This window comes from Thamnophis elegans, chromosome 9, assembly GCF_009769535.1.
Source record: "Thamnophis elegans isolate rThaEle1 chromosome 9, rThaEle1.pri, whole genome shotgun sequence".
Taxonomy (NCBI): Eukaryota; Metazoa; Chordata; class Lepidosauria; order Squamata; family Colubridae; genus Thamnophis; species Thamnophis elegans.
The window spans coordinates 68,097,955-68,124,390 of record NC_045549.1 but is presented as its reverse complement, the minus strand read 5'-3'; the positions used below and the strand labels follow the sequence as shown (position 1 = coordinate 68,124,390).

The window sequence follows — 26,436 nt, the reverse complement described above, 5'->3', positions numbered from 1 at the left end:
GGGTTCCGGATCCCGTCACGGTACGCTGCGACGGGGCTGGGCGTCCACCAAGTGCATGTGCGCTATGTGCACTTGCACACCACACCCTGCAATGCTTCAACTGCTCAGTAGGGTCAAATGTGCATGTGCAAATGGCCCGGTAGGGTCAAATACCAGTAAGAGCGGGCAGGCAGGTGGGTCCTCCGCAGCACCGTACCGGAATTGTACCTGCTGCTCCCAGCAGGCACCGGTACCCCGTACCGGGGCGTACCGGCTGAAACCTACCACTGGTTCTAGTCCTACCTTAGGCATGAAGTCAACTGGGTGATCTTGTGCCAGTCAGTTTCTCTCAGCCTTAGGAAGCAGGTAAACCACTGAAAAACCTTGCCAAGAAAAGTGCAGAAAACTGTATCCTTACCTTCATGAATTGTCACAGAATTTCAACACTTATCTACCTTGGTTTTACTGGGCTGCCCAGTGAATTTATGAGGGGATAAATTGTGATTGCTTCGTTCTGACCATTAATAATTTTAGGAGTCTGTATCATATACTCCATCTTACTGAATTTTTCTTCTTCTTCACCGTTTTGACTTCACTGGTAATGGATATTCTGGTCACTTGATGCTTCTAGTTGTCCTTTTCTAAGCTTCTCAAGCCTTAATATCCTTCAAAAAAATGTGCTGACTCAGAGATGTTTATTGCTCTTATTACTGTGCAATCAATTGTTTTGATGTAAAGGTGGTTTTAGCTACGCGCTAAAAGATCATCGTAGCAGGTGGGGAGGAAATGAATCTAGTTCAGGGGTGTCAAACTCGATTTCATTGAGGACCGCATCAGGGTTGTGTTTAACCTCAGGAGGGGGGGGGGCATGGCCAGCTTGAGGTCACTCCTGTTGGGGACACCGGTGGTGGCCCGAGCGCTCTGCCAGAGAAAACGGGCTCCCAAGCTCCGTTTATGGCTGCGATGGCCTCCTACAACGCTCTGCCAATGAAAACGGAGTTCCAGAGGGCTGCCCGTGCCTCCGAGTGCCATTTTCGCTGGCAGAGGCGCCGGGGCCGGTTCTTCACTGTTTCCAGGGTGCTTCCGCGGGCTGGATCTAAGCACTCCGCGGACCGGATCAGGCCCCGGGCTTGAGTTTGACACCCCTGCTCTATAGATTACAACCACGAATATCCATCATGCCAAGTAGCTAATAGTGATCAATCAACTGGGCTAATTTCTTTTTCTTGTTCTAGGCAGCCGCCAACTTGCCATCATCCTTGTCGAGAGAAACACAGTTGCCATTTTGGCCCTTGCCCTCCTTGCCACCAGATCTGCAAGAAAGTTTTTGAAAAGTGCGGCCACTTGTGCCTGCTTCTTGCCACGACGAAGCCCTTGTGAAGCAAACTGGCTTGGTGAGACAGAAGCTCGTAACATACTAAAAGTTTATTCTACTCTTCTTAGAAAAGAGAGTTTAAAAGCAAAAAAAAACACCCCCAAACCCTGCAGATAGATGCTGTAGGTTTGCTAGCTTTAGAAATTTTAAAAGGTTTGTTGTTCTCTTGATCCTTATTGTGTCAGGGTTCTAAAAACACCCCGAACGAAATAAATCTCCGCGGCTTGTGTTTCCTCAAAGTTCCAATTTATTAGAGATGTCATGTTGGCACATCGGGGGGAAAACCTGAATTTAGAAGCTTCCCGGTTTTCCCACCCAGTTGAAAGTTCAAGATCCTGTCCAACACCCACAAGTCCATCACGTGGTCCAATCTTTCACTGCCATGAGGACAGATTCCTCCCATCCACATCCGGCCAGGTGCAGAGAGAAAAATGACCTTGACTTTCTAAGAAGAATGTTGTTATAGCTACACATCACCCAACTCCGTATAATCTCCCATTTTCCCACAGTAGAAAGTGTTGCAGGCCTGAAGCCCCAAAAGAAAAGATGGCTTGCAGTCTGACAGGCAGCCTCCCCTCAGAAGAAATAGCTAAATTTAGAAGAAGAAAGCAAAAAAAGGGGGGGGCTTCCACGCACTGCATTTTCAGCCCTTCCTGGGGCCTTTTGGGGGGCTTTTCCAGCCTTTTTTCTACCCATTTTTGAGGCTTTTATGGCCCTTTTTTGCGGCAATTTGTCCTGTTTTGGGGGCTTTTTTGGCCTGTTTTTGTGGGGTTTTTGGCCCATTTTTGAGGTGCTTTTCAGCCTGTTTATGAGGTATTTTGGTCCATTTTTGAGGCTTTTTTTCAGCTGGCTTTTTTTAGCCCATTTTAGGCTTTTTTCAGCTGGCTTTTTAAAAAAAAGTGCCGAAAAAGCCTCAAAAACAGGCCAAAAAAAGCCCTGAAAAAGGCAGAAAAAAGGCCTGAAAACGGGGCATGCAGAGGCCAAAAATGGTCAGTGGGTGGGCGGGGCTTCAGCAACATTCAGTCTTGTATAAGATGCACAGATATTTTCACCCCCTTTTGGGAGACCTTAAATCATTTTACCTTTACCGTAATCATCTATTTGTCAGGCCTGCAGTTATATCCCTTTTAGGATCTTTGGCCTGCCACACTCTCTCTTATTTCATTGTGCTGTTTCAATAGTGTAGTAGTTGGGAGGGGGGAATAGAAGGAGTAGAATTGTGGAATGTGTTGTTGTCATTCTTTTCTAGAAGCCCAAGGTCATCTTTTGTCTCCGCACCTCTGCACCTGACCGGAACCAGCTGGGTGGAGATGCCAGCGTGGAAGAAGATTGGACCATGTGATGGATTTGTGGTGTGGGGACAAGATCATGAACTTTCATCTGGGTGGGAATCCGATGTAACTACCAGAATTGGGATTCCACAGCACGATGCCAACATGTCTGTCTTATTAAATTGGAACTTTAAGGATAGCTCTGCCTTGGACTCTGATTTAATTCTGCATGATATTTGGAACGCTAAGACTATTAGTCAATTCTACTGATTGTCAGCCTCTGTTTCGTTTACCTTGCTATCGCTGCCATAGAAATGGGGAGGGTGGGGGCATGGTATTTGGGATGGGATAGATCTTATAGTCTGAAAAATATGTTAAATCAGAAAAGCCAAGCTTCGTTGGATTATCTGTTGATTTTTTTTTCCCTTACAGCATCAGCCCGCTGGCCCCTGGAGAAATCCGCCGCTCCGGCTTTCATCCAGACAGCATTGCCTTGTCCTCCATGCAAAGTCCCTATACCAATGTAAGTGACTTTAACATTTTGCTTTTGCTGAATTATCTGGTTGTTGGTGGCCTTTTTTGCCTGTAGCTCGGTCTCCATATAGGAAGTTATTGGGCTAGTTGTTTGTGAGAAGAGCTGGCTTTCAGTTTGTTCACCACCACCACCACCACCCACCACCACCAGATAGTCTAGTAAATGCTGTTTTGCCACATCTTTTGGCTGGTCCCGTTCTAATCCCTCCAGATTGTTGTGGATGTGGGGGGATTAGTTTTACTTACCGATCTCTTGCCAACAAAGAGCTCCTCAATTCTTGGTTGTTTTGCTGTCTTCACTGGTGGGAGAGATCCCGGGCTGGTGCCATGGCGTTTCTTGGTTTTCCCATGCTTATTTAATTCTCGCAGCAAACAAAAGTTTTTGCTTGCATTATGTTCTACGCTGTTATCTCCACCAAAAAAAACGTTAATTAAATAAAAAAGAATCCAATGGGAGTACTAAAAATTGATAAAATAAAATAAAACCGCGACGCACTACTGCAAACACGCTCCAGCTGCAACGGCTGCAGCTCCGACCAAGATGGAAGGAAGGAGCTTTTTGCTTTGCTACTTTCAGTGCATATGGTAGAAATGCGTAATACAGGCAATTCTCGACTTACAACGGTTCATTTATTGGCCCTTCCAAGTTACAACAGCACTGGAAACCATCACTTATGACCGTATTCACATTCACGAGCAGTGCAGCATTCCCTTGGTGACATGATCAAATTCAGACACTTGGATTGGATTGGATTGGATTTATTAAATTTATAAGCCACCCATCCCGGAGGACTCCGGGCGGCTTACAGAAAATAAATTTTAAAAGAAGGGTTAAAACAAACAAAGGAAAGCAGATTAAAAGAAGCACATCATGCAACCCAGTCTATTTTTCTACTTGCATTTTTAATGCTTTTGAACTGCTAGGGTTGGCAGAAGCTGGGGCAAGTAAGGGGAGCTTACTCCCTTACGTGCACTAGGGATTCGAACCGCCGAACTTCCGACTTTTCTGACCCACAAGCTCACATCTTAGCCACTGAGCCACCATGTCCTTCTCCCCCATTAATAAAACAGGCTAAATGAAGCAAGTTCTCCATGCTGAGACTTCAGGTTTTCTCTTTGCCCATCTAGAAAGGTAAACAAGTGAGCCCATCCAAAGGATCTCTCGGAAGAGTTCCCAAATAATCAATTCAGATGAACAAAATGGAATTGCATTTAAATAAATTGAGCTTGTTTATTTTTTCCTTGCAGGCAATGCCTTGGAAAACACGAGGTGAGTCATTATAGCTGTCATTATTTGAAATAAAACTGAACCATGCATAACTTGGTTTTAATTAGACTCCTCAGAATTAAGCATTAGCATTTAATTGATTTGACATGAAAATTTATTTGCAGCCGAAATGTTTTGCTTTTGGTTTGAAACCCGCAGATAGTTTTTCATCCAAAAGTTTGACATGAGTAATGCAAAGTTGTTTTAAAGCGTTTGTAAGCGCGTGGTCCTCATTTGATTAAACCTTTGACATATTTCAAATAATGTGTCAAAAAATGGGCATGCATAGCCTTTAGGAGACTTGTAGAGTGCTCCTGGGGGCTGGGGGGGGGGCAAAAGCGAGCAAAAAACAATCCATTTTTTGCTCATGTCTGCCCTCAGCCCTCAGGAGCACTCTGAAAACCTCCTAAAGGCTAGGCATGGCCATTTTTGCAAAGGCGGTGGGGTTTTGGGAGGCTAAAAATGCTGTATTCAGTGTATAAGACACACCCAGATTTCACCCTCTTTTTTGAGGGAAAAGGTGCGTCTTATAGTCCGAAAGATATGGTAGTCCTTTTTGAGTAACAGAGTTTATACAACCTGATTATAACCAATATTCTCTTAATCATAAATTTATAATCTCTTTTAAATATATAAAGTTGTACGTCATAGTTCTAGACATTATTTTCATAGTTGTACCATAACATTCTATATATTTTATCTCTCTCCTTTCCCCTCTCTACTTCCTTCTCCTTCCTTGTTTTTTTTCCTCTTCGCCTCTCCCCTCTTCTCTCTCCTCTTCTCCAATTCCCTCTCCTTCCCTCTCTCCTACTCCCTCTCCCCTCGTCCATTTCCTTCTCTCGTTTCCCCTGGAGTGGGCTAATTCTTGAAAGTTTTATTTTTAGTGGAAATAATTATTTTTAAGAGTCAGTTAAGAAGATTGTAGAGCTTCAAAACATCCTTGCATGCTATTCTTCCATGTTGTTGGATGTTCACAGCAGAAAGTCTTACATAGTTTAATTGTTTGACCCAGTATTTATTTTCCTTTCTTTATGTGACTGATACCACTTTTCTATCTAAAAGCTATTGGGACCAAAAGAGTGGCTTTAATATTAAAAAGCAGTAATAAATTTATTTATTCTGTGCTATAAATAAAAATGTTGCCAGACACACAGTACAACTTAACAATACATAGTTATAACAGTGCAGGGCTGCTAAACCTCGCTGGCCACGCCCATACCTGGTTTAGCAAAGGGGGAAAAGTCGCGATACGTCACATGACGCCGCGAATTTGACACCCAGATCTAGTGGATTGTGGAGAATCAACACCTCTGATCTTCCCCGCACTTTCTAGCATGTTCCTTTTCTCTCCTTAACAACCTTTAAGTGTGCATTTCTGAGAATCTGATACATGGGTAACACCACTCCCCAGCTAAGCAAAAAGACGCAATTCCAGTTCCCAACTCAATATATGTAAAATCACCCTGATTTACATGACACAACTTTAAGGAAACATTTAAACTTAACATGCTTCAGTTTTTGAATTTTGATGCTAAAATAATGCTCAGTGTCCTTCAGTAAAAAGGGATTATTTTCATGAACTGAATTCCGTAATGTTGTAATAAGCAGTCATCTAAGTATAATTTCTAATTGCAAAACAACAGGGGATTTAATTTAAAAAAAAAAAATAGAGAGACGCAGTGGCTCAGTGGCTAAGATGCTGAGGTTGTCGATCAGAAAGGTTGGCAGTTTGGCGGTTCAAATCCCTAGTGCTGGGTAATGGAGTGAGCTCCCGTTTTCTTGTCCCAGCTTCTGCTAACCTAGCAGTTCAAAAGCATGTAAAAATGCAAGAAGAAAAAATAAGAACACCTTTGGTGGGAAGGTAACAGTGTTCTGTGCGCCTTCGCATTTAGTCATGCCGGCCACATGACCACGGAGATGACTTCAGACAGCGCTGGCTCTTCGGCTTGAAACGGAGATGAGCACCGCCCCCTAGAGTCGGGACGACTAGCACTTACGTGTGAGGGGAACCTAAAAAAATGACAGGTTGTTCTGAAGAGAATTAGTACAAAATATTATGCAGACTAGCAGGAATGTAAACTGTTAAGGCTAATTTAACCAGACTGGCAGGAATGTAAACTGTTAAGGCTAATTTAATCACAATAATATCAATAAAAATGGACGTTGGTTAGTAAGAAATACCTTAACACGCTATGTATTCAGACCAATCAGGTTGGAAAAAAATACCATTAATAATGGACTAGAACATCTGCATAGATTGTTAGTTTAGAACAAGTGTGGATTATGTTTCAGGAGTGCGAATTTCAACTCTGTATTTCTCAACTTTCCAGTAGGCTGCTATTTGCAGATGATGTGATGTCTGGAAAGATCAGGACAAAAGCTTTTTGGCTCATTTTTTTTTTTTCAAATGGATATGAATGGAGGTGGCATTAGGAGTTGGGAGTGGAATGTGTCGCAGAAGAAAACTATATACCAAATATTCACTATAAATGTAGTCCTTACCTTACGACCAAAATTGGCCCCCATATTTATGTGGCGACGTGTCCCTGGGACACAGCAACCGTCATAAGTGTGAGTCAGTTGTCAAGCATCCGACTGTAAATCAAGTAACCAAGGGGACAGTCATGAGTGTGAAAAATCATCATAAGCAGGGGTGGTCTGCTGGGGGTTCGCGCAGGTTTCGGGGATCCTCTAGCTAGGATTCTGGCCCAGTTCAGCCAACCCCCCAAATGCCACCCCTGAGTATCCATGTGGTCCATTCATCATGCCAGATAAGTGCAGGGGCCTGTGCGGGGTGGAGGTGGGTGGGGGGGAGGAAACGGTGCCTACTGGTTCCGGATGTCCAGAAACAGGCTTGTTTCCGGCTTCCGGAGATCCTCTGGAGCCCGGGGGAAAGCAATTTTCGCCCTCCCGGAGACTCAAGGAAAGTCTCCGGAACCTGGGGAGGGTGGACCCCCCCCCACATTGTGGTGTAGGAAGCAGACCAGGCCATGCCCACCATGGCAACACCCATCCAGCAAGGGGGCAGCAAACCTTTTGCTGCAATTTTTGAAGCCCGCCCCGGTCATAAGTAAACTATTCTCTGTGCTTGTGTAACTTAGAACAGTCGCTAAATGAACTGTTGTAAAAATTACGCACAGGTGCAGCAGACTAGAGCATGTTCTACAGAAATGTTCCTTTAAAATGTCAGAAGATGAAACAGGGTCAGTACATTTGAACTAAATCTTTCAACCTGTCTTCCAGCGCATTTTAGAAATTAGAAAAAGATTAGACTTTTCCACCATTTTTTGTTCAACCTGCTGTTAAAATTTTACTGCATTATATTTTTCAATGCCAATGGAGACCATTGTTTTATTGTTGCGGTAGCCGGTCCATTTATAAGGCAATTATGCCAATTACATTTCATTAGAGCTGAAAGATCAACGAGGTAAATTGTCTTTCCAAATGCCGTGAGGAAGGGAACTTTATGAAACTCTGAAAGTAATAGTAATATTACTTTTTTGGATTGATAGAAAATAAAAAATACAAAGTTTCCAGGTAAAATTCAGACAGACAATAAATAAATGGATGGATGGATGGATGGATGGATGGATGGATGGATGGATGGATGGATGGATGAATGGATAGATGATAGATAGATAGATAGATAGATAGATAGATAGATAGATAGACAGATAGACAGACAGACAGACAGATAGATAGATAGATAGATAGATAGAGAATGACATAGTGGAGAGAGAGAGACAGACAATGATAGATAGGAAGGTAGGTAGATAGATAGATAGATAGATAGATAGATAGATAGATAGATAGATAGATAGATAGATAGATGATAGATATAGTATAGCAGATTCAGGCATGCTTATATGTTAATAGATGAGACTGTCTCTTCTGCATTGATCTCTAGCATAATTAGAAGGGACTGGGTGGCCAAGACGCTGAGCTTGTCGATCAGAAATGTTGCAGTTCGGCAGTTCGAATCCCTAGTGCCACATAACAGAGTGAGCTCCCGTTACTTGTGCCAGCTTCTGTCAACCTAGTAGTTTGAAAGCATGTAGAAATGCAGCGCGACTGTGACAACCTTAATAATTAGGGTTTTACTGTTGTAATCTGCTTAGAATCTATGATTGAAGCAACATGTCCTAAATAAGGAGGATTAAATTTTATGCGCTAATTTGTCTTGTATGAAAGCTTGTAGAATTAAAGCTGAAGGTTGTGTACAGTGTCCCTCAAGTAATTATCTCAATCTTTCAGATAAGCGCGTTGCCATGCCATAATGCAGGGCCGTATTCCTGTAAAAGAGTCTGTGGACGGTGGCTGGATTGTCAGAATCATACTTGCCTGAAAGAATGCCACACAGTTTCTGAAAACGATGCCGGCAATGATAGGCAAAGTGTAAGTAATCTTTTTCAGTGGCAAACACAGTTGGCTTCATGATAAGGCCACAGCTTTTATAACAGGTGCATTACATTAGGTAGGGGACGCGGTGGCTCAGTGGCTAAGATGCTGAGCTTGTTGATCAGAAAGGTTGGCGGTTCGACAGTTCGATTCCTAGTGCCGCGTAACGCAGTGAGGTCTCGTTACTTGTGCCAGCTTCTGCCAACCTAGCGGTTCGAAAGCATGTTAAAAGTGCAAGTAGAAAATAGGGACCACCTTTGGTGGGAAGGGACAGCATTCTGTGCGCCTTCTGCGTTTAGTCATGCTGGCCACATGACCACGGAGACGTCTTCGGGCAGCGCTGGCTCTTCGGCTTTGAAACGGAGATGAGCACCGCCCCCTAGAGTCGGGAACAACTAGCACATATGTGCGAGGGGAACCTTTACCTTTATATATATGCTGCATGCAGCCCCTCGTTGTTAAATTCTTCCTAATAGTAATAAATTTGGGATAATGTTATTCTTTCTTGCTTGTTGCATAGTTGTGACATCAGACAGAGTATAAGACCCACCTTAGTTTTTGGGGAGGAAAATAGGGGGGAAAAATCTACCTACCAGGTATTCATTTTTATTCCCATAACACCAGAAAAGCAAGCAAACACAATAGTATAATAAAATGACACTTTTTGCCATTTTTTTTCTTTCCCAGCCAGCCAGGGGATGGGGTAGGGCTTAAGTAGATCTGGGCATTCAGCCCAAAGCATTTAAGCACTTAAAATGTAACAAAGCTGAATCAACAAACCAGCCCAGTGCTTGCCTTAAGGAAACCATTGAGAAACTCAAGATAACCCATAGGAAAAATCCCTGTCTTGCCCTTAAAGGGATTATCCACAAAAGAATAGAAATCACAGAGTCACAGGAACTCTCTGCCTTGCCCTTGAGAGTGTTATCTCCCAAAAGTACAAACTGGACAAAAGAAGTACCTCTTAAGGCAATCTTCAAATCTTTCATAGTTGGCTTCTTTCAGGTGGAAGGAACCTGGTAAAAAATATTAGAAGCTTTTTTTTTCCAGCCCTAACGAGGTGCTAATGAGTGAAGCGATCTTCCCTGCTTTGCCTGAAATGGAGCTTCACTCGTTAGCACCTCATTAGGGCTGGAAAAAAAGATTCCAATAAGCTACATTTGGAGTATAAGACGCACCCAAATTTTCCACCCTCTTTTAGGTGGGGGGAATGTGCATCTTATACTCCAAAAAATACAGTAAGTCTTTATTTTCAGGGAAATACTGCACTAAATGCATCCATCTGGTTTACGGTCTTAACTGGGTCTTATTTTTGGGAGAGAGCTTATATTATGAGCACCCTGAAAAATCATGCCAGGGCTTATTTTCCAGTTGGGTCTTATTTTGGAGGGAAAGAGGGTATTAACTTTCTGTCACTTGAGCAAGCCAAGCGTCTTTGCATACGTTTAAGTGAACGGATGGTCCCAAAAAAGCAAAAAAAGAAAAAAGAAAGATAAATCACATTTTGCTGTTTTTACTAGGCAGGTCCAGAATGTTCTCAGTGTGAAGAAGGATGCTCCAAGCCACGACCCGCTGGTTGCTTTCATGCGTGCCCTCTGCCATGCCATCCTGGGGAATGTCCAGCATGTGCCCAAATGATCCGAATAAATGTCACTGCAAACTGACAAGCCTCTACATTGAATGCATGTATGCAATTGAACAATCTTTCTTTGCTTCTTTCAACTTTTGGGACTTAAGCTATTTTTATTTACTTTTCACGTGATCCGACAAATGCGCGCTCGACAAAAAGCGTGCTGATGAAACCGCGGTGAGAAAACCGCAACGTCATAACACGCCCACAACAACGCGCCGACAAAAGCGTGATTTAAGTTAAGGTAAGGGTTAGGGTTAGGGTTAGGGTTATTAGGTTGTTATTAGTTGTTTGTTGAAGCATGCTTTTGTTGGCACGCTGTTGTCAGCGCGCTTCTGCGCTCATTTGTCGGCGCGATTTTGACCTCACGGTTTTCCTTGCCGCGGTTTCGCCAGCGCGATTTTGTCAAGCGCGCATTTGTCGGTGAACCACTTTTCACACTGCTATGTGGAGATGAGGCGCCAGAGGTGGTATTTTACTGGTTCGGACCGGATCGCCCATACCGGTAGTGGAAATCGCAGGTGGCTCCGCCCACCCGCGCCCAGCTCTATGGCATCCCATTTAGGCCCTTTTTCACCAAAAGCGCATGTGTGAAAGGATCTGCGCGTGCGCGGAGGTGGAGCGTGCTCACATTTGTGAACCGGTAGGGGAACGTAAGTGCATAATACCCCTGTGAGTTGCATGCACATACACACACAGACACACACAAACACATTTCCTCCTCTTTCTGAATAAACAGAATTTTCCATTGGAAGGCAACTGCATTCATGGGATGTTTAAATAGTTGTGGTTAGTACCAATTCTCTTGTTCTTTTAGGTCTTAATTTTTTTCATCTCATATTATATTTTGTAGGCTGCCCATGAGAATAGGCAGCTGTAGATGATGATGATTAAGACGAAGAAGACTTACAAACAAATTGTGCATACGTAGGTCTGAGGGGTTCTTGGTACTGTTCTCTGAGCTTGCTTGTTTTTGCTCTGTCCTAGGCTTCCCAAGAACGTGAAGCCGATTCCTCGTCCCAATAAAACCTCTTTTATTTAGTTTAAAGGGAATTCCTCTCCAGCAAAATCCTGTCAAACAGTCTTTCAAGAGATTTCACAACTACAGATCTTTTATCAGGCTTGGAGAGCTTCCAGGCTGATATCTTCCAAACGCCACTCTGTAGCAGACAATTGGCAAGACGTCAGGAAACAGCTCTTCACCTTAATGAACTAATTGTCTCTTGCAAACTCCCCTCCCCTTTCGATCTTTATTCCCTATGGGAGGGGCCATTCACCGTCCACCTGTGCCTTTTCTCCCGAATCAGCCCTTAGCTGTCCCCTTCTCCTGGCAGTTCTGTGCATGCGCACATCAGAACACCTCCAGGTGTTCTTCTGTCCCATTGATAGACAGCGGATAACTGTCGGACGGGCCTGGCCCTCTCTCTGCCTCCGACGCAGAGTCCTCATCAGAGCTTCCCCAGACTCCAGGACTGGCCCATCTTCCTCCCCAACCTCCTCACTGTCTGAGTCTGCCACCAGCTCTGCTGGCCGCTGGCGGGCTACATTTCCTTGCAGATGTTTTATTACCTTACATAGGTGACATCATCGGGGTTAGTGATATATACATATACGTAGGCTATTTGGAACTGCCAGCCAGCCTTATTCCCCCAACCCCATCCTATAAGCAAGCTCTTTGCTCCAACTTGGTTTTATTGGGGTTTTAGGGGGGGCAGGGGGGCTGTTTGGAATGGTAGATGGAGGGTACCAATTACTGGGGGTCTTCCTTCAGCCTTGATTCAACTTGATATACTAGTAGAAGTAAAAAAGAATTGTCATTTTACCGCACAAGCACGTTGTACTAGCTGGCTATTCTGTCTTTCTGACTCCCTTTTGCTTACTGCTTATGTTTCAGATATAAAAGACCTGAAAAAGTAGGTTTAAAAAGTTAAAACTAGGGCTAATCATTTTTGGGCCTGCTGGGCTAGTGGTCAGTTTATCCTAATTATCGAGCTAGTTTGAATCAAAGCACTTTAACCAAATTTAACCTGAGATACAGTGGGATTTCAGGTGTTGTCTTATAAAACATCTTCATTTTATTTTCATGAGATGATCACTTCATCTGATATTAAATCCCTTGGGCTTTATTTAATTGTTCAAACTCAATCTCCTTTTTTTAAAAAATCCTCACCTGTTTTTTTTTGTCTGCTTTCTCAGTTCAACATCGATACGTGCATAGAAAATAAGACAGTGAATAACTTGACTTGCTGTTATTTTGTCTCTTTTTTTTAATAAATGACCATTGATTTCTATTTCTTCAGAAAAATCACTAATGCTGATGCAGAAGAAAAAGAAGAGCTGTGTTCATGCAAAAACCAGTGCCCCAAGGAGGTAAACCTGTTCTGACCCAGCCTTAGCAAAACAAGACACAGACTCCTATCCGGAAAAAAAAAACCCTTTTTATTTATCTCCTGTGAATTAATGGCATTCACACACCGAAAAGTCCAGGCAATAGTCCTTCAAAGAGTTAACTGCAGTAGCAGACCTTATCAGTTCTTTGCGATAATTGCCAGGCCTCAGCTCCCAGCCACAAAGCTATAAATTAAGTTCTGGCAACATAATGAGCAAAATCTTCAGAAATACGAACTGTTGTCTCCTATGACCACCACTCCCCTTTCCTTCTATTTATTCCCCAGCCAGGGAGGGGGCCATTCAGCATCTAGGTGTGCCTTGCTTCCTGAGTCGACTCCTTGTCCTCGGTTGTTCTCCTCTCCTAACTGCTCTGCACATAACGTGCATCTGGAACAGGCCCCAGCTGTTCTTCCTTTTCACTCATATCAGCCTCTAAAGGCAGCTGCCTCTCTGGTGGCTGGGAAATGTTGGACGGCCCTGGCGCTATCTCTGCGTCCGACACAGAGCAGCCATCAAGAGCCTTCCCCATACTCCAGAACTGGCCCAAGTTCCTCCCCAACCTCCTCATCGTCTGAGTCTGCCGCCAGCTCTGCTGGCAGCTGATGGGCCATAACAAATCCTTAAAAAAAACAAAACATTTGGAACTATTGATGGCAGTACAGTAATGTAGCATTGGAAATTGATAAGTAACACCATGGCAGATTTCAAAAGTGATCCTTAAAACATTTACGCTCACCGGCAAATGCATTCAATGACTTTAACAATGGGGAATAAGAATCTGTGGGTTGATTAGTAAATTCTGAAGTAATGTTTAACATCTGGTGACTACATGGATGGATCTACATTGTTGTCTTGGTATTAGCCTGGAAAGAGTTTTGCATTAAAAATGAATTGTATAGAAGATTTCTTAGCATCTTTGGCTCAAAGTACAAGGAATTTAAGTATAATAGCCAGCAAATGCCAGTAATCAAAACCGATGCTTCCTGCCAGGCGCTTATATTTTTCTCTGACATTACAGCTACCTTGTGGCCATCGATGTAAAGAGATATGTCACCAAGGGGAGTGTTGTCAGAATTGCAATCAGAAAGTTAAGATCCGTTGTCCTTGTAAGAGACTCAAAAAGGTAAGCTATATTACTGAGGTACGTGGCACGACAAAACCGCGCTCCACTAAAGCGCGCCCGATTAAACCGCGTCGCTGACATCATCAACAGGGCGACAACAGCGAGTGCAGAGAAAGAAGGGCGCTTTAAATAGCGCTTTGAAAGCAAGCCGATTCAAGTTAAGATAAGGGTTAGGTTTAGGGTTAGGTTAAGGGTTAGGGTTAGGTTAAGGGTTAGGGTTAGGGTTAGGTTAAGAGTTAGGATTAGGTTTAGCGTTAGGTTAAGGGTTAGGTTTAGGGTTAGGTTTAGGGTTTGGTTAAGGGTTAGGTTTAGGATTAGGTTTAGGGGGGTTAGGTTTAGGTTTAGGGATTAATTTTAGGTTTAGCATTTACAGCGTGCTTTTTTCTCCGCGCTGTTGTCGCGCTGTGATGACGTCAGCTATGCGGTTTCGTCGAGCGCCCTTTAGTCAAACGCGGTTTTGTGGTGGAACCACTGAGGTAAACTATATCATAAAAAAAGGTTATTGTATTTTGTATGCATTCATTCGTGTAATGTGATTTACCAATGAGGGACTTTCTGGAGCAATTTCAGGGAGTCACATAGGATACCCGTGTTCCACGAGGAGAAATCAGCTCATGATTTACTACAGGTAGTTCTCAACTTACCACCACAATTGAGCCCAAAATGTATGTTGTTAAGTGAGAAATTTGATAAGTGAGTTTTTTTGCCGCATTTTATGACTTTTCTTGCCACATTTGTTAAGTGAATCACTGTAGTTGTTAAATTTGTACCATGGTCGTTAAGTGAAACCGCATTTCCCTGTTGACTTTGCTTGTCAGAGGTCGCAAAAAGGTGATCCCAGGAGATGCAACCATCATAAATATGAATCAGTTGCCAAGCATCTGAATTTTGATCATGTGACCACAGGGATGCTACAGTGTGAAAAAATGGTCATAAGTTGGTGCCGTTGTAACTTTAAACCATCACTAAATGAACTGTTGTAAATCAAGCACTGCTTGTATACTGCTTTTCCATTTTTTTAAAAATAGTTCGTAATAATATGAATATTTTATTCAATAATTTTGTTTGTTACATTTAACTAATTCATAATAAAGCTAAATTAAAGATAATATAAAAAGGGACGCAGTGGCTCAGTAGCTGTAAGACACTGAGCTTGTCGATCAGAAAGGTCGGCAGTTCGGTGGTTCAAATCCCTAGCACCGCGTAACGGAGGTGAGCTCCCATTACTGTCCCAGCTTCTGCCAACCTAGCAGTTTGAAAGCACGTAAAATGCAAGTAGAAAAAATAGGACCAGCTTTGGTGGGAAGGTACAGCGTCCCATATGCCTTCGGTGTTTAGTCATGCCGGCCACATGACCACGGAGACGTCTTCGGACAGTGCTGGCTCTTTGGCTTTGAAACTTACTTACTTACTTACTTACTTACTTAGATTTTTCATCTCCTTTCTACCCTTGTCCTTCCTTCCTTCCACATGACTGCCCATCTAATCAGATAACGTGGAGTAGCTAGACCCTCACTTTGAAGGAGATGGACAGTTTAGAAACATGAAATATAAACAAATAGCTATAGTTTGTTTTGAACATTCCTTGTTTGCAGTAAATAATGTATAATATATTCAGAATTTTTTTTGGGGGGGAAGAATTTTTTTAAAAAAACATTAATTTTTCTCCTAGGAACTTCTGTGCAGTGAAGTACGCGAAGGTCAGTTTGTCTTAGAATGTGATGCAGTATGCAAAGAAATGAAACGGAAAGCTTCCGAGGTAATTTGTCATTTGCAATTACAATATATTGCTGCTATTTTGAGTGATGAAAATGTGTGCAGGATTACTTACCAAATTATTGGGTAGGCCAATTAAACAGCAGTTTCATGTAATTTTAGTTCATTTGTATGTAGTGCAGAGATGGTATTCTACCAATTCAGACCGATTCATCCGAACCGGTAGCAGAAATTGCGGCTGGCCCTGCCCACTCGCCCCAGCTCTACGGCATCTCATTTAGGTCCTTTTTTTCACCAAAGCGCATGCGCGGAAGGCTGTGTGCATTCGCAGAGGTGGCGTGTGTGCTCACATTTGCGAACCGGTAGGAAGAGAAGTCACTACCACCCCTGATGTAGTGCGAATAAAGCAGAGAGTCACCAAATGGGATTGAATCTGGCTGAATGAGCTGAGCCAAGAACAGCAGAGAGTTAGATTAAATATTGTAGGGGATGTTGCCTTTGTATAATATAACATAATCCATTTCCATTGTCTTGCTCTTTACACATTTTAGGTTGCAGTAATTTAACTCTTATTATTCCTCTGTTTTTTCTATAATTTACATGGGTGTGTTTCTTGAGCCTTTTTATAGATGTACATCTTCATTTGTTGGGAAATGCACTGCCCTCTCTGCCTTGCTATTCTGCACTGCCTGGTCTGTTATATTTTAGGTGTAATAATTTACTGGATGTAGCTGTTGTCATTTCAAAACTCTGCTTTTGTTGATGCGTGCGCTTGGCTGTGGTTTTTATCATTTGACAATTGAGTGTGTACCCCATCCGTTTTGTGAATGCAATTTCAGTTATAAGAGGGTGATACGGAATAGTAGTTTGGTCTAGTGGTTAAGGCATCAGGCTAGAAGCCAGGAGACTGAGTTCTAATCCCACTTTAGGCATGAAAGCTGGGTAGGTGACTTTTGAACAGTCGCCCTCTATCAGCCAACAATCAGGATTGTTGTTGTGGGGGAGGTAGGAGGAGGAAGGAATATTAGGTGCAATCACCACCTTGAGTTATTTAGAAAATAATAAAAGCAGAAAATAAATGCATGAAATGCATTTAACAGCCAAGATGTGACAAGCCTCAGGCCTCTGTACCATTTTATTTTGAACGATTTGAGCTACTGTATTTTTCGGATTATAAGACGCACGTTTTTTCCTCCCAAAAGAGGGTGAAAAACTGGGTGTGTCTTATACACTGAATACAGCATTTTGGCCTACAGAAACCCTGCCTCCTTCACAAAATTGGACGTGCAGAGGGTTTGGGAGGCCTGCAAAGTACTCCTGGGGCTGGGGAGGGCAAAAACGGGCCATTTTTTCCTCATTTTTGCCCCCTCCCAGCCCACAGGAGGACTCTGCAAGCCTCCTAAAGGCTATTCATGCCCCTTTTTGGGCAAAAAAAACAGGCCCGTTTTCGTAAAAAAAATTTCCGGTCTTTTTTGCTCATTTTTTGCCCCCAGCCCCCAAGAGCATTTTGCAGGCCTCTCAAACGCTCTACCTGCCCCATTTTTCACAAAAAATGAGGCGTGCAGAGTCTTTGGGTGATCTGCACAGTGCAAAAACTTCTTTTTAATTTACCTTTTCAAAATCTTAGTGCGTCTTATACTCTGAAAATGTGGTGTTTTTAATGGGAATTAAAGTTACGCTGAAAAAACTCTAGTGTAAGAATAATGATATTAATAACATATCTCTGTATGTGGTGATCATAATTCTGAGTGATTGAAAAACAATACGTATCTGTTTTAAGGCTGGAAAAATTCCATATAGTAACTACGATGTTTCTGGCATGACCTTAGATCAGCCTGCTCTGCTCTGTGAAAATTTTACTGGCCAGCATATTAATAATAGGGTGAGCTATAGCTAAGTTACAGCTTTCTTAATAATTATATTTAATGAATAGGCATTGCCAATGCAAATAAAAAACATTTACATTATGGCATTCCAACCAAGAAATAAGAAAAAGGGCTGTGCGTTACAAAAAGCTTTCCTTCTAAGTCAAATGGGCTAATTTGGAACATACTTTAATTTATTCAATGAGGGCACGATGCTGCATTCCCAGTTTGTCACTTCTGAGCCTTGGCATGTTGTATACCAGATGGCAGTACAGCAACATATGCCAAAAAAAGAAAGGAAATATGTAGTTATTGATGTGAGACACCCATTGTTCCAAATTAGTCCATTTGACTTTAGAAGGAAAGCTTTTTTGTAACGCCACTACACTTGATCTTAGCCAAAGGGTCGAGAAGCATTATTGGTAAACTGTATGCCGAACACCTAAACGATGAACTTCAGGATGGCTAATTTCAGGGGGGAATAATCAAAGATGAACCAGCCGGTTTTAAAGAAGGAAGATCTACGGTGGATCGTATCTTGGCACTCCACCATTTAGTACAAAAATACACATTAAAAAAAAAATCCTCTCTTTTTGTGGCCTTCCTTGATTTTAAGCAATATCCAGGATCACCTTCTGGGAGAAATTAAAATGCACCACTATCAATAAACACCTCCTCTTCCTCATACAAAAATTGTATGCCAATTCCACCTTGAAAGTGAGGCGTAATCCCCAAGGGAGTTTAACCAGCACAGTAAGGTTACAAAAAGGGTACGGCAGGGTTGCATCCTGTCCCCCTCCCTCTTTACTTCTATATATTAATCCCCTGGTTGATCTCTTACAGAACCCTGATTTCCATCCTCCTAACCTAGCACAACGCAAAGTTCCAATTCTCTTACATGCTGATGGTGCCGCTATCATTTCACAAACCCCTGTAGGACTGAAGAGAGCAATTAGGGCAACACTTGGCTATTGCAGGCAAAACGAGCTGGTCCTTAACTTCGATAAATCAAAAAATTTTAAGTTTTTGATAAAAGATCTAGCCAATACCCCTGGGGAATAGAAGGACATAGTTTGGAACAGGTAATTCTATAAGGGGCACAAACAGGAATCCTTGCAAAGAAAGACTTGCTAGAAACTATACAAACCAAATTCCTGCGAGGCATCTTAGCTGCTCCCAACGAAACTCCAAATGCCCAGTTAAGAATTGAGATAGGCACGCCTCAAATTCAGGTAAGAGCCTGGAAGATGATGGTCATTCATTGGCTTAAAATGCATTTCTTTCCAGAGGGACCGTCCCCACTAGTGTTGACTGACAACTTCCCCTCCCCCTGGAAACAGGCAATTGATCACAAGCTGGGCTCTTATGGGCTCTCACCATTATTCTTAATGTCCCTAGGCTTTGAGCAAGCAAAGCAAGTAGTAATTAATAGAATGAGGGACATGGAGTTCCAAGAAGAACTAAATAGGTTGCCTCTCCACAGTAGGGACAGAATCAAACAGGGAGTGTGGGAATCGGCAAGATATCTATAGCAATAGCAATAGCAGTTAGACTTATATACCGCTTCATAGGGCTTTCAGCCCTCTCTAAGCAGTTTACAGAGTCAGCATATTGCCCACAACAACAATCCGGGTCCTCATTTTACCCACCTCGGAAGGATGGAAGGCTGAGTCAACCCTGAGCCGGTGAGATTTGAACAGCCGAACTGCAGAACTGCAGTCAGCTGAAGTAGCCTGCAGTGCTGCATTTAACCACTGCGCCACCTCGACTCATCTAAATGACCTGATATCCCCAAAACAAAGAATAGTTTTCTTCAGAGCCAGATTCAACATTCTTCCTTCAGCACTCCTCCAGGGCAGGTATAAGAGAACACCCATAGCAGAACGGGTTTGTATATATGGTAAAGGAGAAGTTGAAGATATCTCACATATTCTATTACACTCTGAGCTACACAGAGTTTGTAGGTCTGCACATATTCTCCCCTTGTTTGAGAGATTGCCAGGGAGGGCAGACAATTTTTATGTAGGCTTTCTCCTCCAGGACACAAACCCGGCCACCACGTATGCAGTGGCAAAGTTCTGTGTTGCTGTAATGTCCACAAGAGAAAAAAAAATTGGTTACAGAAGTATAGTTGTCATCTTGTACCAATATTTGGACATACCTCTAACAATTTCTGGACCATTGCACTGTATTTACTCCCATACTTATCGGCTTTGCACCCAGGTAAACCAGGGGGGGGTGACCCCAACAATTTGAGGACATGTATGTTATTATCCACTTTTAACGTCAATACTTTTTAATTATATTTTAATGTCAGTACTTTTACATATTGTAAAAAGAAATGTGTCTTGCTGGTCTTTGACCGTAATAAAGATTTATACTTATACTTACGCATATGCCAAACGGCCTAGTTAAACACTGCGTATTCCTTTTTGTAATGCACAGCCTTTTTTAATTTATTTGTTGGAATGCCATAATGCAAATGCTTTTTATTTTCATTGGCAATGCCTATTCATTAAATATAACCATTAAGAAAGCTATTACTTAGCTATAGATCACCCTATTATTGATATGCCGCCCAGTAGATTTCCACAGAACAGAGCAAGTCCTGCCAGAAACATCATAGTTACTTGTTGTGGCCCAGCAGGAGCCATTGGAGCTGCCGATGGACTCCAATAGCGAAGGACCCTATGAGTCATCTATGGAAGATGTGGAGGACTCTGGGCAGGGTTCAGACTCCGAGCAATGACCAGAGAGGCTGGTTGGCCACCAGGAGGCGCCTGAGGCATGGAGCAGTGGGGAAGATCAAAGGGAGTTTGTCCCTGACGTCAGGCACTGGAGCAGTGGGGAAGATCAAAGGGAGTTTGTCCCTGACGTCAGGCACTGGAGCAGTGGGGAAGATCAAAGGGAGTTTGTCCTTGATGTCAGGCAATGGAGTAATGGTGAAGATCAAAGGGAGTTTGTCCCTGACGCCAGGCAAAGAAGGGCGGAGAAACGGAGGCAGCAATTACGGAGACAGACTCATAAGAGATAATCAAGCCCAGGTGGCTGTGGCTTGGCTCCTCCCAAGAGAGTATATAAGAAGAGACTTTGGGAGGAGACCTTTTGCAGGACACAACCGTTCATACCAAGCTGGAGAAGCTCTTGTGTGTATTGTATCTCTTGTCTGTGGAAGTCTGGGTTGCTGCCAATGTTTTGCCTGTGAGTAATTGCTGTGAATAAAGCGTGGCTAACAGTAAGCCTGTGTCGGTGTTAATCATCGGACGGTGCGGGGGTCAGAACAGTTGCTATATGGAATTTTTCCAGCCTTAAAACAGATATGTGTTATTTTTCAACGAATCAACCACTTTGGGCACGTGTGCCATAGATTCACCATCACGGGTGTAAAGTATATGCTTAGATCACATACAAAAAGACGTAAGCAGAGATATCCACAGATACCAGCACTTTGCAGTATAGGCCCCACCATTGCCTGCGATGTCATGGAGCATGTAGGGCAGGCTTAGAACTTTTGTCACATTAGCATAATGCGGCTTTCCTCATTTTCCCCCTTCCCCAAAGTGTTTACATTATCTGAATTAATTTGTGCACTGACGTCATTATATCAATGATATAAAATGATGGCAAAGAATGTAATTGGTATGATAATGTTGCATGGGTGATACACTATATTGCCAAAAGTATTTGCTCACCCACCCAAATAATCAGAATCAGGTGTTCCAATCATTTCCATGGCCACAGGTGTATAAAATCAAGTGCCTAGGCACGCAGACTGTTTCTGCAAACATTTGTGAAAGGATAGGTCGCTCTCAGGAGCTCAGTGACTTCCAGCGTGGAACTGTGATAGGATGCCACCTGTGCAACAAATCCAGTCGTGAAATTTCCTCGCTCCTAAATATTCCACAGTCAACTGTCAGCTGTATTAAAAGAACGTGGGAGTGTTTGGGAACGACAGCAACTCAGCCACGAAGCGGTAGGCCACATAAACTCGTCCAACATCAGTGTGTGACCTCACAAATGCGCTTCTGGAAGGATGGTCAAAATTTCCCATAAACACACTCCTGAACCTTGTGGACAGCCTTCCCAGAAGAGTTGAAGCTGTTATAGCTGCAAAGGGTGGACCGACGTCATATTGAACCCTATGGATTAGGAATGGGATGTTGGTTCCACCACAAAACCGCGTTCGACTAAAGCGCGCTCAATGAAACCGCGTAGCAGCGCGACGAAAAAAGCACGCTGCGAACGCTAAAGCTAAAATTAACCCCTAAACCTAACCCCCCTAAACCTAACCCTAAACCTAACCCTAAACCTAACCCTAAACCTAACCCTTAACCTAACGCTAAACCTAACGCTAACCCTTAACCTAACCCTAAACCTAACCCTTACCTTAACGTGAATCGGCTTGCTTTCAAAGCGCTATTTAAAGCGCCCTTTTTTCTCCGCGGTCGCTGTTGTCGCCCTGCTGATGACGTCAGCGATGCGGTTTAATCGGGCGTGCTTTAGTGGAGCGCGGTTTTGTCGTGCCATGTGGGATGTCACTTACAGTAAGTCCATATGCGAGTAAAGGCAGGTGAGCGAATACTTTTGGCAATATAGCGTATATTCTCCAGTTGAATGGACAATCAGGAATAGCATGCACTCTTCTTCCCCCAATTTCACAATTAAATCAACATTTTACTGTTCTTAATGAAGTTGAGTAGTGTAGCTCAGGAAAGCTCTCTGGCAATAGCAACAGCACATAGACTTATATACCGCTTCACAGTGCTTTACAGCCCTCTCTAAGCGGTTTGCAGAGTCAGCCTATTTGCCCCAACAACCTGGCTCCTCATTTTACCCACCTCGGAAGGATGGAAGGCTGAGTCAACCTTGAGCCAGCCAGGATCGAACTGCAGAATTACCTGGCAGCCGGCAGTAGTAGCAGCCTGCAGCGCTGCGTTCTAACCACTGCACCATTACCGCCTTAAACACTATACCCGTGATGGTAAACCGATGGCACGCTCTCTCTGTGGTCACGTGAGCCATCACACCAGCTCACCTCTGCCGTGCAGGTGCACGCACCCCCTGCCAACAAGCTGGTTTTCGGGACTCTGCTAAGCATGCGTGAGAGGAGGGGTAAATGTGGGAGGTGCGCACACATGCACGGGGGTGAGACCCATTGACGGGGGCACATTCATGTGGGGGCACACATGCATGGGGGTACCGTGTGAGTGAGTCGTGTGTGTATGTGTGGGGTTGCACGTGCATTGCATTATAGGTGTGCGCGCCCGCTTACTTTCAGTACTTGGCGCCTAAAACGTTAGTCCTCACTGCCCTATACCTTGGAGAGCTGCTGAAAATGCTGTCGTTTTCTAAGGTCACGTCATATGAAAGGATGTTGTAGTAGTTGGATAATCTACTTGGGACTATTTTTGCAAAAAGCAACACAGTGAGTTCTAAATTTTATTCACACAGATTAAGGAAGCAGAGGCTAGAGCTGCCATCGAAGAGGAAAAACGAAGACAGCAGGTAGGTGCCCCAATTCTCATTTCCACCCCATAGGATAAACTTTTAATATGTTCTTGCCTTGAACTAGACATTTCAGATTAAAGTAACCTCGTGTAATTCTAAACAAACCAACTTCATTCAGCGGATTTATTGTGTTTGAGACACCAGTGGCACACCCTTACACAATTGATTCTGCTTAGCTCCTCCTGCCTAGGGCACGCGTGCTGGAAATGACATGCAGAGCCATCTCTCTGGGCACGTGAGCCATTGCCTGTTGCTCTTCCGGGTTCTGGCGTGCTGGCCAGTTAGTCTTCATGCACTTGGGAGTGCCGGAAACCGGAAGGACAGCCGCCCGGTGCGCATGCGCGTGCCAGTAAAATCTTGTGGTTTCCAGTGGGTGCATGCGCACCGCCCATCTGGTCTTCGTGCGTGGATACGTGCCAGCAACCAGAAAACCAGGTGACTGGCGTGCATGCGTGCACACGAAACCAGAGGGTCATCTTCCCTGCGTGCACATATGCACCGGCCAGCTGGTCTTCACACGGGCATGCATGCCAGAAACCGGAAGACCAGGTGGCAGGTGCGCACACGTGCGCTAAAAAGCGGAAGATCATCTTCCCGGCATGTGCATGCTCCTCTCCTGGTGGCTGCTCTTCCAGTTTCCGGCATGCATGTGATGGGTTATGACCGGTACGCCGTAGAACGGGCTGTTCCAGTACGGTGCTCAGGAGGGCTCACCCGCCCGCCGTCCTTACTGTATTTGAGCTCTTCGGGGCTTCCACGCATGGAGCGTACGGCGCCTGTGTGACACTCCGCTGAGCAGCTGGAATGTCGCGTCATCATCGCAGAACGTCACAGGTGGTAAGTACGCATGCATGAATGCTACTCAAGAGCCATGGTTTGCTGACTCCTGGACTATCCCATTTCTTTCCTTAATAATCATCACCAAGTCAAACCTTGGCATTGTTCCATTTGCACAGAGCCATTGTATCATACAGCCTATTATTTTGAGAAATAAGTGCGGGGAAATTGGTGAATTGTATTGTTAATTTTTTTTTATCGTTTCAATGTCATCTTTTTTCTCTCTCTCTCTCTTCTGCAGGCAGAACTGGAGGCTTTTGAAAACAGGTTGAAAGGCCGTCGGAAGAACAAGAGGAAAAAGGATGAGATCGAAGTTGAACAACCTTTATGGCAAAAGTACAAGAATGTGATTTTGCTGCCTGTCTGTGGAATTATTGTCTTAATGGTTGCCTGGTTCCTAGCATACAAAAATTGAACTCTTAGATACTTCCGCATGCTTCTATGTAAAGAATTGGTAAAATGTTCTGTGTTCTATATGGAGAATTAATGGTCATTGGTGTTTTCCAGTAATTTCACTGCTTATTGGTAGAAACAAAACCTATTTCGGTTTTTACCCCCAAAATCACTTCAAAATATTGTGATGATCGCACCATACTCAGCCCTAGGCAAATATGCCAAGTTCTTTAAAAACTCTGCATAAGATTAATCACGTATTAATCCTTCTCTGACATTATTTTGTTTCAGGTTAGCTGTGTTTAGTTATTTTGAAGAGCGTTCATAAAGGGTGATCTCTCGGTGATTTAGATATTATATGTTAAAGTTGGTTTAATACATTTGCACAGCCCTGCAAGTAGATTTAACAGCTAGCTAAATGAAATTTCAGAAATCTATTTTATATTTAGTTAAATTAATGTAGGTCCCCAAAGCAAAACCTGAAACTGTCTGGCAATTCTAATTTTACTTTGTCAAGGGTTGTTTATTTTTTTTAAAAATCTACCTTAAGCATTCTGTGCTCCGAGATCCATTTTTGCTAATTATATAATCAAATAGCATCTCTTTCTGTATTAGACAATTTTTACTGTGATTTCCATAATAGTCTTATGTCAGCGATGGCGAACCGTTTTTTAGCTCACGTGCCATAAATGGGGGAAGCGCAGGGGGGGTCATGCGCGGGCGTGCCGCATCCATAATGCAATGTGCAACACACACACCAGCGCGCATGACAGGCACTCCCCATTTTTGGCATGCTTTTATCACCCTCCCCAGACTCCAGAGACTTTATAGCCCCCCCTGGAGGCTTCAGGAGGCTTCCCTGAAGGCTCCAGAGGACTAAAAACAGCCTTACTTCGTCCTCCGGAGCCTTCAGGGAAGCCTCTGGAAGGCCCCTGAAGTCTCCGGAGGGCTTAAACCCGGCCCTACGAGCAAACCGGAAGTTCATTCCTGAACTTCCGGTTTGCCCGAAGGGCCATTTTTTTGCGCTCCGGAGGCTTCAGGGAAGCTCCTGAAGTCTGCGGAGGGCCTCCAGAGGGCGCGGGAGGATGTTTTCGCCCTCCCCAGGTTCCTATAAAGCCTCTGGAGCCTGGTGAGGGCAAAAAATGGCTTAAAAAAAGGCTGAACTCAGCTGGCCAGCGAACGCATGCGCAATGGCCAGCTGACAGGGCAACGCCTCATGCGCCCTGACAAATGGCTCCGCATGCCACCTGTGGCGTGCGTGCCATAGGTTCGCCATCCTGGGTCTATGTAAATGGCTTCTTCTTTAGATTTAGCTGTCTTCAGCTGAAAGACTTCCAAACTATAGTATTTAAGGCTAATATCGCTACCCTGTTTTCATAATGAAAATGTACTTTAAATAAATTATCGCCTCTATCCGTTTTGTGTATAAAGTGGCACTCATTTTATCAATATATGCACGCTCACTCATAGAAAAGACTTACCTGATTCAGATGTGTTAATATGTTAAAAAGACATAACATATTATAAAGGTAAAGGTTCCCCACGCACATATGTGCTAGTCGTTCCCGACTCTAGAGGGCTGTACTCATCTCAGTTTCAAAGCCGAAGAGCCAGCACTGTCCGAAGACGTCTCCATGGTGATGTAGCCGGCATGGCTAAATGCCGAAGGCGCATGGAACGCTGTTACCTTCCCACCAAAGTTGGTTCCTATTTTTCTACTTGCATTTTTACCTGCTTTCGAACTGCTAGGTTGGCAGAAGCTGGGACAAGCAACGGGAGCTCACTCCCATTACGTGGCGCTAGGGATTCGAACCGCTGAACTGCTGACCTTTCTGATCGTCAAGCTCAGCATCTTAGCATATCTTAAAATTATATTAAAATTTTAAGTTTAAAAATATATTAAAAGTCATATTAGCATATCTTAAAATTGTGCCTTCTAAGTGAACAATTAAAAAGTTGTTGAAATGTTCAACCAGCCTGATACATATTTACAGTATATTAATCTTAACACATTACTAGCCCTCCCTCAAACCTTGCAGATATTTAGCTGCTCACCAAAATTCTATTAAACATTTTAAACAGAACATTAAAACTACACAATATAATAAAAAGAAAAAGAAGAATTACAGAAGAAAAGAAAACATGCAGA

The 26,436-nt window shown here is 43.5% G+C and overlaps 1 protein-coding gene across 1 annotated transcript in view; it reads left to right on the top strand.

Annotated features, from left to right (window-relative positions):
- The window catches only part of NFXL1 (nuclear transcription factor, X-box binding like 1), a 50,943-nt gene extending 25,883 nt beyond the window's left edge, over positions 1-25,060 (top strand). The window contains 13 exon segments of the mRNA XM_032224502.1: positions 1,215-1,327; positions 1,330-1,373; positions 3,058-3,076; positions 3,079-3,148; positions 4,408-4,429; positions 8,681-8,819; positions 10,343-10,465; positions 10,468-10,510; positions 12,755-12,824; positions 13,864-13,968; positions 15,641-15,727; positions 23,001-23,054; positions 24,136-25,060. Of these exon segments, the coding sequence (XP_032080393.1) occupies positions 1,215-1,327; positions 1,330-1,373; positions 3,058-3,076; positions 3,079-3,148; positions 4,408-4,429; positions 8,681-8,819; positions 10,343-10,465; positions 10,468-10,510; positions 12,755-12,824; positions 13,864-13,968; positions 15,641-15,727; positions 23,001-23,054; positions 24,136-24,309 (1,063 nt within the window). The 3' untranslated portion in view covers positions 24,310-25,060.
- Positions 25,061-26,436: the final 1,376 nt, after the last annotated feature.